A 16,135-nucleotide genomic window follows, 5' to 3' on the forward strand; every position below is an offset into this window, starting at 1 on the left:
TCGAATCATCCTTGAGATTTGCAAAACAGTAAGTGCATTTCTCAAAACAACTCGTACAAATAGCAAAACATAATGGATTACCTGCAAAAGCCAGTCTCTTGCTCAAAATCCTTAGTTCGTCTCTCAAAAATAAATATCTGTGTCAATGAACATGTCAGTGCCATCAGAATGACAAGTCCTTGTAGTTTATGGATAAGACAGTCAGATTGCTTAGTCATGTTGTCTGTAGAAGTATGTACTCTGGAGGGATGTTCTGATGTAAACCATGGCAACATTTTGGATGACAGTTACTGTATTGAACAGTGTGCCATATACTTATATATCCATATATATCCATTTCAAATGTACACATTTAACATTACTGTATGTAGGATATTTATTGAAAGATACTGGATAGAATTCCCAGTTACACTTTTACTAGAGGTCTGACCCAAAAAATAACAATAAAAAAACCTTTACAATGTCATTGTGATATAGAAAAGGAAAAAGAAATATGGGCACAAAGATGAAAATGAGTCCATTTTTCAGAATTTGTAACTCTTGTGTTGTCCTCTGTCTGTACAGTATAAGCTTTCCAACTGAAGATTCATGAGATGAACCTTTGAGCTATTTCAGAGAAATGGTTTATCATTGGTTTATCATCTACATTCTCTTCATTAGTAAATATTCACTTGCACAAGTCATGCCAAATTGACAAAAAGTCTAATAATAATGTGCAAAAATAAAAATAAAAAGTGTGCTTGGCAGTTTATGACAACTAGATTAACCATTTTGCATTTAATGACTTATACGATGAACTAAAGACTAGATGTTTTGACCGGTAAGACTATTTCACAGAAAACTATAAAATACATTTTGAGCGACATGACATTAGCAACTGATAATGTAGGAAACCGCAGATAGATGTGCGTAATCAATTGCATGAATGTACAAAAGCAATCGCAACTTGTTCAAAAGAATGAGAAACTGGTTTTATGATGTGTATAAATGACTAGATGATGTGGAGGTTGTACAAGTAGTTTTGAGAATTTCATTTCTGATTTGAGAAATGTACCAAAGTGACTGAGAAAAACTGTAATCAGACATTGTTTGTGGTTCATGACGTAGAGCAAATTTTGATTTGATTTGTTTAAATATCCCAATGTATATGAAATATCAAATATGCTGGCTGTAGTCGGAGCCGATAGCCTGATGGGGTAAAGGGCTGATGTATAACGCTGTTGATCTTAGGGCATCCTGAGTTCGAATCCTGGCTTTTGGACCTTTTCTGGTCCCATCCCCCCCCCCCTCTCTCTCTCTCCAACTTCGCTTTCTGTCTAGCTACTGTCATATCATAGTAAAGGCAAAAACAAATCTTTTTAAAAAAGGACTATATACAGTACATTGTTCTCTTGGCAGTTCATTTTTTATGTTTTTGAAAGAAGTCTCTTATGCTCAACATGGCTGCATTTCTGAATTATTTTTATAAAAATACAGTAATAGTGTGAAATTGTATTACAATTTAAATGAACTGTTTTCTATTTAAATATATTTTAAAATGTAATTTATTCCTGTGATGGCAAAGCTGAATTTTCAGCAGCCATTGCTACAGTCTTTAGTGTGACATGATCCTCTGGAAATCATTCTAAAGTGCTGATTTGTTGCTCAAAAAACATTTCTTCTTATTATTATCAATGTTGAAAACAGCTGAACTGCTTATTTGTGTGGTAAACATTTTCAGGATTCTATGATAAATAGAACTTTCAAAAGAACAGCATTTATTTCAATGTTTGTAACATTTAAATTTAAATTAATTCAGTTTTAATTTTGTAAAATTTCAAAGTCTTTTCTCACTGACCTCTGAATTTTTTTAAACATTAGCGTGTTCCAATAACACGTTGATTTTCTGCAAATACTATGTGAATACACACATTGCTAAACAGAAAAAAATTAAAAAATAATAATAAATTAAGTGAATTGCCCTATTGTTCTGCATCCAGTCCCAACACCACCAATCCAAATCCCTTGAGAACAGCAGCATACATGATCAGTCATCAGCTCAAATGCCATATTAGTGGAATCTGTGTTACTATTCTAAAAGTAAAAATATGAAATCCACTCTTGACAGAAAAAAAATCCATAACTAGACCAGACACATTCATCTCAAAACAGAAGAGTCTTTGATGATTGACGTTCCCAAATAAAATGAACTCAAAGGGTTTATGTTTGAAACATAACTGCAGATTATTTCTGCACAACAGCGGCACAATACAAATCAAGTGAAAAATGATTGGAGCTTAGCTGGAGGACATGGATGAGCACAATGAAGCACGTTTTTTGAGCAAAAATCGACGGACAAGATGAGGATGTTCAATCAACGGATGTAAATGAACAACAATTTTTTGTTTGTTCTTTGATGCACAATATTAGAACACATTTATGTCCTATTTGAATAAAGAAAAAATAGCTTTAAACATATGTGGGCCTGTGTGTCTTGCAGCTCAATTAAGTCAAGATGGTTTGAACATGAACATTTTTGTTTTTCTCATCTCTAGATACAAGATTCTTCAGTAATAAACATATGAAAGTAGTTTGTAGTTTGGTCTGATTTTGAATTTTTTTCTATTGAGTTTAAAGTTATAGTGCTCACATTTTGACAAACATAAAAAAGGATGAATAAATGTTAAATGTAAAAAAAAAAACACTTATAATTGAATTTAGAGAATGTTAATGTCAGGGGATTTAACAACTTAACTTGATTTCCTAAGACATGCTTTTATTAACTCCAGGTGTATAACCAAGAAGTTTAGAACTTGTTATTTTTTTCTGTTCATGGTAGAGTTGTGGGTGTTTGACATTTATGTCACTTTGAGAACTTAACCTATGGTAAACTAAAAAATTTTTGTAAGATTTTCCCATGCAATTTGTCATTAATGCCCAGGCTGGGAAATAACTACTTTTCTTCTCAACTAGTGAATTGTGAAAAATTTCTGTCTTGGCTATAGGATCATTATGTGTTGTGTCTGGTGAAGGCTAATCTAGTTGTGTATTTGTTTAATTCTGAAGTTACTAGCTCTGTTGATTAGATTACCAGCCTTTTTCAAACACAGGCCTTCATTCTTTAAAGCACTGTTTACCTTGTTGGTTGCCAAGAATCTGGTACATATTCAGATTTTTTTCTAGGTCTAAAGTCCTTCCTGAAATAAAATTAGTCTACTAATCCGTTCCTGAGATCGTAAGCATCTTTCTAGTTTATAGAATACACACTGTGTGATCCAGATGGTCTTGCCTTTATCAAAAGAAAAAATCCAAGACTGTGGAACTCAAAGGCTGCTCTTTTTCCAGCATCTTAAGGGCAACATGATATGATTTGAGAGCTACAGTGTAAGTCATAGGTTTCAGTTAATGATGACATACATTTTGGTCTATTTGCCACACAAATCTATGGCTAATGTATGGGCTTCTTTTATTTTAATTCTCTTGTCATCTCTGGAATTTGACAGCAACCACCCCTTTTCACTTCCATTATATAAAAGAACATGTTCCACAGAGGAAATCAGTTGATAAGTGTTATCACATGAAAATATGGAAGCCTGTTTCAATTCTGACTTTTTTCAAATTTCGAGATATAAACTTTCTTTCTTGCAATTCTAAGTTTACATCTCGTAATTCTGTTTTTCCTCAGAATTCATAATTTCATTTTTTTTACAGAATAAAAAATAAAGGCAATTGCAACATTTTATCTTACAGTTCTGGCTTTTCTTTTAAAAAATGCTAGTTTATGCATCACAATTTTAATGTTAGTTTAAGTTTTAGAAAAGTTGTTGCATTTTTGTATGCGGGCAGCGTACACCCTGTCAGCCGCGACACAGGATGTGCTGTATTCTTTCAAATAAAAACATTTGTGGTAAATATTTTTAGAAAACGTATCTTTGTGGCGTGGCTGATACAGAATTGCGTAAGCAGATATTCTCCAAAATGGCTCTACAGTAATGCGTTGAGACACAGAGGAGACAAATTGTTGAATAAAGCCATTATTTTTGTTTTATTTGCGTACAAAAAGTATTCTGATCACTTAATAATGTCGCGGTTAAAAACTGATGGCAGATGGACTATTCTGACAATGATTTTCATACTTTTCTGGATCTTGACAGTGTATTTTACTTTGCTTTAAATTGTGTTCCGTAAACGGACAAAGCTTTTACGTGTTTGGAACGACATGGGAGTAAGTGATCAATGACAAAATTTTCATTTTGGGGTGGAGTAACCCTTTACGAAAGAAAAGAAAGTTAGGTTCTGGTGAAGAAAAAAAGAGATGATTAAGGTGATTGAAAACTGAATATTTAGCATTTTTCCTTTTTATAAACTCATATATTTCTCTACCATGTTCTTAATGTATTCTTTGCTTTTATAGGAATGCAAAGCTCATCAGGGCTGCGAACATGTTTCAACAGCAGCACACGTGCTGCTGATCACATCTTTAGCTCCAGAGGCAGTGACTGAACTCAACTATCATCAGACTCATCAGCGATCCTCCCCATCTCCTCCCTCTCCTCCTTAGTGAGACGTTACCCATGGTGCAGAGTACTTGTAATGAGAACATGCTGGAGATGCTTTGATGAGGTGGTGTTACTGCTGTATGCATGCATGTGCCAGTGGGAGTGTGTTGTGTCTGTTCCTCTTCCTCTCTGGATGACCTGCTGTTCCCAGTAACGCTGACCTGACTGGGAATACAAAAGATGCACTCTTATTGAGTTCACACTAGTGTATAAATCTACTTGGGCGACAGGTTCTTTTACCTTGCAGTTGTTGTAAAGAATGTGCGGTTTGGGTTCAACTTGAAAGAAACTGGAAATATTTTGTGATAACTCTTAAGAGGGACTTTGTTTAATCTCATACTGTGTCTAGATGTTTGTTTACCCAAAGTGGTCAATCGGTAAAAATTCAAAGAATTATAATGTCTTGTGCTCATTTAATGCATCTTATCTGGATTCTGATTTTATGAGTCCATTCTATATGACAGCATACCAGACAGTGACAGACATATTTGAGAAGTGATTAATTTTTATGTGTGAGAAACACTCTGCTCACAATAGACTTCACCTTATCCTTTGCATTGCACAAGCACACCACGTAACCCCAAGTTTCACTGCACTCTATGTCATGCCTCTGTCAAGAGCGCCAGTGACAAGTTCATCTGGAAGACAAATTAGGGCTGGAAGCATAGAAGTAACTCTGTACACATTCAAAATTGTTCCTATTCAGAGCAGGATCAGATTTGTTTCTTTTTTTGTTGACCCCTTTTCTTAATGGCAGTTCAAAACTTTCTCACTACAAAAAAAGTAGTTTAAGATTTTTTCATTTTTTTCCATGTTAAAATACAATTTGCTTTCCAAGTTTATCATACAGAGATGGTTTTGTTGTTTATCAAAACATTGCTCTGTTTCAGCCAACCTGTGACATTAACTCAACCAGTGGTCTGAGTTTACATCAGGTCTATCCACTTGACCAATGGGAAATGTTTAGAAAACCTTTTTGAATTTGTTGCCATTATTTTTGCGAATCAGTTTGGTGATGCCGATCCACTTTTGCACCACTAGTGTCAGCAAACACAATTCACAATTCTATTCAGCAGATGAAAGTGAGAATTGTATGTAAAAATTTGTAATTTTGTTTGGTGCCGCAGTGGCACAGATATTGAACACTTAACATTTAATAACAGTGATGCCAGTGGTTTACTGTTAATAATCTTATATGGTATTTGTTAACATTAGTTAATACGCCATGAACTAACATGAACAAACAATAAAAATAAAATTTGTATTAACTAACATTTATAATGATTATTTAATATATATATTGCTCATTGTTAGTTCATAGAAGCTAATGCATTTATTAATGTTACCAATGGGACCTTATTATAAAGTGTTACTAATCTAGTTCACCCCAAAATTAAAATTTTGTACATTATTTACTTGCCTATTCTAATGGCAAAAAACATAAACAATTTTTGAAGAATCTATATTTTTTACTGTTTATCTCTTTTTTGAGTCTTGTTTTCTTGAGATCATGACTTAAATGGGGTCATTGGATGGCCATTTTCCAGAAGATCATATGTTCTTTAAAATTTCTCAATGGTAGTGTAAAACAACATCTTTTTGTACCCTGTCAAAAACAGCTCTTTTTAGAGCAAGACGTTTTTTTAGATTTTTCCTTTAAATGTTAATGAACTCTGCTGACCCCACCCCCCTCTCTTCCAAGCCGCTCTCTGAGGGACTGTTTACTTCAGCCACATTCATAATGAAACTTGTTAATTAGCACATTATTAGGAAAGGCCGATTTGCAAAGATTCATAAAAAAAACGTATACTCACTTTTTCTGTAGGTTAAACTGGATCATGAATGTTTCACATGAATATAGACGCATTTAGGTAGATCGGAGGACCCATTCCCTTCAAATATTTTTGTGTCTTCAGCGGCTCAGATGTCGGGAGTAAATTATGACTGCTATGTTCATTAATACATCCAACAACAAAACACCTCAATCACTTAGGAGACTTTCTTGTCTACATCTGCTCCAGTGGTGAAAAAAATGGGGGACTGATGACAGCTTATATAGGGCGGGACAAAGGAGAGGTAAGAGAAAGGGGTAATGATTTTAATAGATTGAAAAAACCCACTGGGTGAATTTTTAGCATTATAGGGCGGTTGTGTACACACTGCCAATACACATTTCAGTTCAAACAACTTGTAAAAGGCATGTCACATCCGATGACCCCTTTTAAGGTTTTATGAGAAGCAAGAAGACACAACATTATTTTAATCAATTTGGTCATCCATATTAGAAATAGGTTTTGTACTTCTAGGAACTAAAGCATTTTGATATCTCAAGAAAAATTGTTATCAAAATAATAATAATAATAATAATAATAAAGTGTCAAGTTCTTAAGAAAACAAGTTGTTGAGGTCACAAGAAAACAGGAAAATAATGCAAATAATGCAAACAAACTTATTGGTTGAACTAGGTTAGTGACATTTTACAATAAAGTCCAATTTGTTAACATAAGTGAATGCATTAGCTAATATTATACGTTGTGGGAAGTCGTGGCCTAATGGTTAGAGAGTTGGACTCCCAATCGAAAGGTTGTGAGTTCGAGTCCTGGGCTGGCAGGAATTGTGGGTGGGGGGAGTGCATGTACAGTTCTCTCTCCACCTTCAATACCACGACTTAGGTGCCCTTGAGCAAGGCATCGAACCCCCAACTGCTCCCCGGGCGCCGCAGCATAAATGGCTGCCCACTGCTCCGGGTGTGTGCTCACAGTGTGTGTGTGTTCACTGCTCTGTGTGTGTGCATTTCGGATGGGTTAAATGCAGAGCACAAATTCTGAGTATGGGTCACCATACTTGGCTGAATGTCACTTCACTTCACTTAACTAGCAATGAGCAATATTGTAAAGCATTTGTTAGTTTACAGTGCATAAACTATTTTTTTAACAAATACATATTTCAATAATGTAAACGTTTAAATTAACACTGACTAATATTAATAAATGCTAAACAAGAAAAAAAAAATAGAAATGCATGATCTCTTAGGGCTTCCGTACTTGACACGGAGAGCGTGTGTCGTCACAGGGGCTCCGAGTGCAGGTAGGTGGGTTGTCCAGTCAGCCCTGAAAGGCTTTAGGACCCAGAGGATTTCTCCCGTCCTCCCGCTGCGTCTGCTTCATCAGTGCGGCTCCCGGCCCACTCTCATCAGCTGTGGCACCGGCGCGAGGACTCTTCTCACTCTAAAGCGGGGAACTTTCAGCCACCTTCCAACCAGGATCCCATGTAGCTATCGGAGAGGATCAGTTTTACAAACTGAAATGGCAAGAAGGTATTACTGCGAAATGCAGTTTAGAGAAAAAGCTTTTTGGAGACTAAATGTTTAGGAAGGGGAAGAAACAAAAACATGTGTGGTTCATGGTTGCAGGTGGGTCGCGTTTCTTGAGCTGTTCCTCTGCTGCGTGTTGATCTCTCTATCACCGGCTGCATCGCAGAGGAGAGGTGAGTACAGACCCACACGCGATGCGAGCTGGACCACTGGCACTTTTTGGAAAGTCGAGAGATACAGACTTTATTATCTGCTACAGTAACTGATCAAATATAGCAGAATGAACAGCATATCGCGTGAAGGCCGATTTTGTATTTTTTTATGTTCAGTTAACCTGTTGGGCATTAATGAGGCTTTTGAGTTTATCTATCCATCTGTCATCTTTTGATAGGTAAAGTAAGGAATTGTTTTTTTTGCTTGCACACTCGGGCCAGAAGAAGCCCCCCCCCCCCCCACCCCAAATAAATAATATATTTAAATATATATTCTATTAAATTAAATTCTACTTAAAATATTATTTCATTAAACCCATACTATACATACTATCTATCTATCTATCTATCTAGTTTTGTTTTCCTGACGTTATCAAAATATTTTGACAGGTTCAGAGTGTTTTTTATTTAAATTAGGTCTGTTTATTTTTCCTCTTTGCTATGTTATTAGACAAAGACCTTAGGGCAAAATTTGCTTACATATTGCTTTCCTCCATCCGGTGTCTTTCTCAGTGATTTTGTGAGCATTAGCCTAGTGGTTTGTGGGATCTGCCTAAACCATACAGTGGATTTGGAAGTGATGGAGTGTCTTCCGATGTGTACCGTTCCGCCATGACTTATGTTGCAGACCATTTAATTAAGAAAAGGTCAGTACAGCTGTCATGTGTGGCAGGCCTGAAACCGAGGAACTAAGAAACTGAGAACCTCTTTATAAATATTTGATTGACAGGGATCACTGTTGCTGTCGTTACATTAAAGAAGGATAATAGACAGACTTGCATCAAGGTTTGTGGGTGTGCCATCTGCATTTTTGATTGAGGCAGTAAAATGCTTTTCATCTCAAATAATAGATACCTGCGTCCAAACTGCTTTCTTGCCTCATAGTGGACTTTTCTTTTGTTACACCATCATTATGTCGCTCTTTGACTGATCGTGGCCTGAAGCTGAACAGCAGGCCGGAGGAGAACAGCTGTAAAAGGACACCCAACTGGGATAATTAATCGCTGAGTGAAATTGTGCATTAAAAATCACAGCAAACAAGGGTTCCCACCTGCCTAAGCAATAGGAGGCAGGAACGTCCTGTTGAGAGCTCTGTGGTTGTATGTAACAATACGCTTTTACCCAAAACAAAGCTTTCTCCGTGCTGTGATACTTGGAGATCAAATAACCTCCATGAACTGTTCTCTGTGCAGTGCTTTAATTAGACCAACTTTTTAAAGTTACAAACCTGATTTATTATTTGAAAATGGAATAATTTTATACAATAGTTCTATAAACATTTAATATTTAGTAACTTATTTTAATCTGGCAATAGGTAAAGGAACTTTAGTTTGTATTGTTTTGTGTGTTTTTATTATTTATTTGGACTTTGGTAATTCCTCTTTGATTGTTGAGTCTTCGCAATTTGTTAATTTATTACATAAATATCTCATCTGTTGGATTGATGATCTCATAGCATTTACATCCCCTCCACATTAGCTACAGAAAATAGCATCATCTTTGTTTTGCATTTCCATTACGGAATAATTTATTGTTGGAAATGTGTTGATGAGGTCAAAAAGGGTGGATTAAACATGATATGGCATGATGACTTTACATAAAAGTTCTGATGTTAAATTTATGCTACCTAAACATGTTTTACTGAGTCCTTTGAACACCCCACATGCACTAACATATGTGTTTAATCATATTTTAAAATGAATGCAGTGCCATTTTCATGACACAGATAAAACTTAAAAAAAGAAATTCTGGATCATGTCCAAAATTGACTGCAAATGTTACACCTTTTGCAACCCTACACAGTACAACTTAAAAGTTCTTGAGTCTATTTCTTTTTTACACATATGATCTGTGGTATGTTTGATGAAAGGGTGTGATCCATGTGTGAAGTGTGGCCAGAATTCTTGAAGGTGAATGGCAGTGCTTTTTTAAAGAAAGTTTAACCAGAAATAAATTAGGTTACACTGTTATTTTAAGGTGTCCTTGTTACAGTGTAATTATACATTTAAGTATTATATATATATATATATATATATATATATATATTAGTATAATAATAATTAACTACATGCACTTACTATATGGTTAGAATTAGGGTTTGGCTTAGGGTTACTTGTATGCGATTATGCATAATTAATTTTTACTATAATAGTAAGTACATTTACCATGTAACAAGGATACCTTAAAATAAAGTGTTTCGTCATTATTTTCAGATTTGCATGCTTTTAATGGTGCTTATTTTTCTTTTCTGAAACTTGACAGTAAAAATCAACATAGACTTTTTTGTGTGGACTGCAACTACATTTTTCCTTTTGCATTACCATTCTTTTAGAAGGAACTAAAAGTGCAGAGGGATGTTCTTCATTCTGTCCTGGTTCAGCAATCTCCTATGGTTTCCGAAATCCAGTTTTTCCAGTCGATAAACGGAATCACTTAAAGCTGAGTCTTTTAACCCACTCAGACTCTAGTGGGGGCCCATTTCTCTGGTTGAGAAGTGTTGATGCAGAGATGTGAATTGGATTTTTCTTTAGCCCACCTCTTCTTTTCAATGGGAACAGTGGAGACGGCATTATCCTGTGAGCTGAATGGGCTGTATTTAACCCACTTTGTGAGAATGGGAGCCCTTGGGACCAAGAAATGGCCAAAATGTGTGTGTGTGTGTGTGTGTGTGAGAGAGAGAGAGAGAGAGAGAGAGAGAGAGAGAGAGAGAGAGAGAATGTGTATCGGTGCACTTTTCATGTACCTCATCAGTACAAAGAGTCTGGATTTGTCATTAAACTGGAGGCATTGTGATCTGGTAACAGATTTACAAAGTTGTCAAATAGACTAATAGCTCTTAACCCCCCCCCCCCCCCCCCCACTCTTAAAATTTCAATGAAAGCATTCCAAACTTGTCTATCTTTAGCCATTGCATGTGTTTTGGATATGTAAATATACATAGTCCATACTCCATGTTATGTTCTCACAACATTAATAATAAATTAATAGTTCATTGGTTTCATGGTAGATATTAGCAATTTATTTGAATTCAGGTTTTCTTTAATACACATTAAGGATCTAAAATTTTATGAAAGGAAAACTCTTAAGATCGGTGGTTCTTAAATGGTTTTCCTTCAGGACCAAATTTTATAACATCAAGCAGTGACCCAACACAAAATTGTTTATCATCCAAAAGAAAACAAAAAATGTTCAGATATTTGGAATGCACAGAGAATATACTTCCTCTCCCACATCATCCAGCAATTTTGTTGCTATTTTTCATAGTAATGTGTTTAGCTAGACAAATTGACCCATGCAGTGACCTACATTATATGCAATGAGGCATATCTCGAACCTCCACATGAAAAATATATACCAAAGATTGAAAGTTCATGTAGAAAGTTTGCCTGCTGTGCTGCCTGTGGCTTTTGTCTCACTAAATTTGAAACCTATGTGGGCTACATATGCAACACAGACTGGGACTTTATTGTTTGGCAGAGTCCAGCAAAGTTATCTAACATTGTGGTGTTCTAGGCACTACATTTTATGGTGATCTAGGGTTTAGGTAAAGTATAGGTCAAAATGACTCTTTGTTTGTTAATTAGACAAGCAGTTATCGACCAATGAACTCAAAAATTGCCAAACAATGTCTTATCAATAGTCTTGCAGATTTGCTTTAACTAGATGCATGTTTTGGAGATGTGATACTCTAGTATGCCAGCTAAAAGGGTGGGGACCACACTGATGAATAGGAACTGACTGCGACACATCTGTGTTTTACAGCACAGTGTTGTAATCTATTTACAGTAATCCTGCAAGAACAGAGGGTACTGCTAACATTCAGTGACAGGAATGAGAACATATGTTTCTTCTTAATGCTTGGCATTTTTTACATTACCACACAATAGTTTAGAGGGGTTGAAGGGTGTGTATTATAATAGCATGATTAATGTCCGAGATCTAGGGCAGATGAGATCAGGAGTTTAGTATTTGTAGCAGGTATGCAAGTTAGTGTTTTGTTTAATACATTTAATTTAGAACCCAATTTGTTTATTATGCAGATCATTCCTAGAAAATAATCACAACGTTAAAGGAATAGTCCTCCTAAAAATGAAAATTTGATAAGTGTTTACTCACCATCATGACATCCATGATGTAGATGAGTTTGTATCTTCGTTGGAACAGATTTGGAGATTTTTCGCATTACATCACTTGCTCACCAATGGATCCTCTGTAGTGAATAGGTGCCGTCAGAATGAGAGTTTGGACAGCTGATAATAACATCATAATTTCTTACGATGAAGAAACAAACTTAAATACATCTAGGATGGCCTGAGGGTGAGTGGTGAACTATTGGTGAACTATTACTTTTAGCAACTTGTTGGTCATGGGTTTTTTTTTTTTTTGCTGGGTCACCATTTAAGCTGGTTTCTTTAACTTTATTGGGCTACAAAGTTAAATTTGCTCTTTGTTTGTTTGGTACAATGAACTATCATCTGTTCCACAAGTGCATTTGTGTCCTCTCAATAAAAGCATGTGTGGCGCTGTGGCCATTCATGAGGTCAAATCTGAAAGGTCTTTCATTTTTGTCCAGTGCCATAAATGCAGCTCTGTCTAAATAATATCTTCCTGAGACAATTAGGTCTATTCTAAGTGGTGATTTAGTGAGCTTTAAACCACAATCAAATTCTAGAAAATATTTGCAGACAGTTACTACTGATCATGTAGCATGTCTTCTTTCTTTTCAGGGTGAGGCTGTAAGCGCTAGCAGCTGTTGTTTGTATTTTTTTTTTGTGTAGCATCTGTCCTTGGTCTCTGAACCTCTTGCTCTCACACTGAGCTTCAGCAATTTAGTGCCAAAAACCAATAGGAAAACCATAATTACAGCTCTTGGGTCATGAAAGGACGATTTGTAATGCTCTTTATAGACTGCACCCTACTATCGTCATGGCTAATAGACCACTGAGAGGCACCTGAGTGCTCCTGAAGTCCTTCCTGCCCAGGTTGAAACCCTTACTTTTTTCACTTCCTTCACCTGTAATTGTGGCAAAAGTTTACCTCTATAGCATTATTTGACAAATGACAGGCCAAAGGGTTCGGTACACATCTCAAATTCCACCGAAAATGAACCTGTGGTTTAAAGGTGTTAAAGGTAAATAGGAAAAGTTGGCTTTTGGTGAAATTGCATTAATATAAATTGCACATACTGTGTAATAGATGATGGATTGACTTCCTATTTGGGTTTTACAGAGAGTATCTTGCTTTTGCAGTTGTTGTGGAAGAATTTTGTGTTGATAAGGAAGGGTAGATTGGTGAGGAGGATGTTGACTGATATCTTTATTACTGTCGGTTGTCATTGGTGTAAAGTTGCACTACAGTGGATCTAAAGCTGGTTGGAAAGATTTTTGGCCTGTCGCTTGTAAGCCAGGAGGAATGATGCTTAAGAAATTGGTACTGTTATTCAGTACGGATTTAATTAATTCTTAGATTTTCTTTAAAATTGTTTCAAAAATATTCTTTTGAACTTTCTATGCATCAGAGTATCCTAAAAAAATGGTGTCCACAAAAATATTAATCAAAATTATTATTATTATTATTATTATTTTTTTTTTTATTGGTAATTAACGAAGCCTATGGCCAATTGAAAAGAATAAGCAGTCATATTTTTCTTATATCTTCTAAATGACAGCTGGCACACGAGTACTGTTTTGAATAATATAACAGTTGTTATATGAATTGAATAAACTTTTAAGGTGATCATTTTGATAGTGATTCAGTGAGAATTTCATTGCATGCCGACGTGATTGTGTAAGTGTTTTCACATGTAAGTGAACGACTGCTGACACCAGGACTGTGGGATTATAGATTTAAAACAATTCTACATTTTTTCAGCCTTTTGATCAAAGAGAACATTGTCGCAAAGGACATTTAAAATGTTGAATTCAAAAAGAAAAATGTAAAGAAATAATCACATGAATTAACTAATTGTTTGACTTTTTGAAAAAGATGATTAATGAGCCATTTTAAGGAATCTTCAATAATATCTCTGTCCTAATTACCTTATCAATTTAGAAATGTAATAAAACTGCATTCAAATAATTAAAAAATTATAATATTGGTTAATTTTAAATATAAAATAAAATAACATCATAAATATTCAATATATCGCACAACCCTACCTAACACTTTTTTTCTGGCTCTGACTTTTTTTTTTCAATATGAGTTATATGAAATATTATTGTGCAGATAGTTATCTTGGCAGTAGGGGCTGCCAACAGGAAAATGGTTTCCATGCCTACCAAGTGTAGATTTGTCAGGCAAAAAGCGTTGTTTGGCCCTTGTGTGAGAAGTATGATCCCCTTACATGGCACTTTTCCCTCCCACCAGCTTAAGAAGTGTTTACATGTCCCAAGTAACAGTCTGCTGAACGCAGGGCTGCATGAAATCCAATACAATGTCCCACGAAATCCATACCACTGCCTTTATTCTCATGAATGAAAGAAGGATTTGAATGACCACCACTGTACACCACACAAGACTATTAGGGCAAAGGCCAGTGAACTGATACCTTTAGTTGCTCCGAGCATTTCAACATCTATTGCTGCTCCATATATGCTTGTGAATTTTCTTGATTATGTTTTTTTTTGTTGTAGATTTTCTGTTTATAAAATAGGTTTTTAATAGGTCACTGTCAAGTCTTCCTTGATGTAGCTTTTGAAAGATGATGTGTGGAATTCCCTCCTTTCATTAATTCTTTCACCAACTGCAGTCCACGAACAGTTCTCTTGTTTCACCCCACATACATCTTTCTCCCCAATGGTGTGAAAGACATCTGTCCCCTGGGCAGGGGTGATTATCATCGAGAGTAGTGGGCTTGAGAACAAAACACAGATTTGCGGAGGTCCTTTACCCAATTCTGTCTCTCCTGAGAGTTCTGGGAGTGGGGGTTGAGGTCAGATATGGGAGACCGTATCATTCATGTTCTTTAGTTGTCAGAGGAAGAATGCAATGAGACTTAACACTCTCGAAAAAGGCCCTCTCGAGGCAGGTGCAAAACCCTTTTTTCTATAGCAACAACTTTTTCTATAGGAGCTCACATGAAATGGCATTAAAGGATCCTCTCAGTTCTCACTGTGGCTCTCTTCTTTAAGTTGACAGCTAGAGGCGTGTTAAGGCATGTACAAATATAATGAACCAATAATGTGCTGTGAGCATTTTCTCCCCTTCTCTGATTTCAGGAGTGGTGAGTCAGGGGTGTGTGGGATTTGCTTGGCTGTATGTTTAGTTTGAAAGGAAGTTGATTTATATGAAGACTTGAGGGATGTGTTAAACGGATAGTTCACCAAAAATAAAAATGAATAATAATAATAATAATATAAAATATATAATTGTAAAAAATGGTAGTGTATATATTGTTTGACCTCACACGCCTTGAAATATAGTACATGAGTCATTTGGATTGCTTTCATATTGTTATTTTATGAAAGTTTCTGTCCTCAGTGTAAATACAAAGAGAAGAGTATGGAAAATAGTCTTCATGTTTTCATTTGTGTTCTGCAGAAAAAAAAAAGTCAAATGTGTTTATAAATGTAAATGTTCATTTTGGAGGTGAACGATCCCTTTAAGCATGTCCATAGATGCCGAATCTGTTTATTGAGATGCATAAGGATGCATCTAATTTGCTAATCCAAACAGACGGCAGTGGCTGGAAGCAAGTAGTAGTTTTTACTTTGGAGTTTTTTGTTAATTGCATGGGCTTGGATCAGCACAAAAGCCAAAGCATCACTTTGCTCTGCATGCTTGGCGAACGCAACTGTCCTGTCTCTGAGCTGGAACTGAAACAGTGTAGGAAGTCCTCCTATTCTTCTCTGTAATATAGGCCAGATGGCACATTGCCATTCACAAAAAAGGATGGGAATTAAGCCAATTGTGGAGTAGTTAGAACATTAGAGTAGTGAAAGATTTGGTGGTCCATTCCTTTAGAAAGCTATGGAGTTATCCACACAAGCAGCCATCATTTTGGACGAGTCAACAATTGACTCACTTTTTAGTTTTTTAGTTTTTTTGGCTGAAATTTCCCAAGCTGCTTTGCT

The 16,135-nt window shown here is 35.8% G+C and overlaps 1 protein-coding gene across 1 annotated transcript in view; it reads left to right on the forward strand.

The window, feature by feature from the left end:
- The first annotated feature begins 7,692 nt into the window (after positions 1-7,692).
- Positions 7,693-16,135, forward strand: part of LOC132153135 (collagen alpha-1(XVIII) chain-like) — an 89,483-nt gene continuing 81,040 nt past the window's right edge. Inside the window, exons 1-2 of the mRNA XM_059562416.1 lie at positions 7,693-7,854; positions 7,951-8,024. Of these exons, the coding sequence (XP_059418399.1) occupies positions 7,844-7,854; positions 7,951-8,024 (85 nt within the window). The 5' untranslated portion in view covers positions 7,693-7,843. The remainder of the gene's footprint in view (positions 7,855-7,950; positions 8,025-16,135) is intronic.

Source organism: Carassius carassius, chromosome 11, assembly GCF_963082965.1.
Source record: "Carassius carassius chromosome 11, fCarCar2.1, whole genome shotgun sequence".
In the NCBI taxonomy this organism is placed as follows: Eukaryota; Metazoa; Chordata; class Actinopteri; order Cypriniformes; family Cyprinidae; genus Carassius; species Carassius carassius.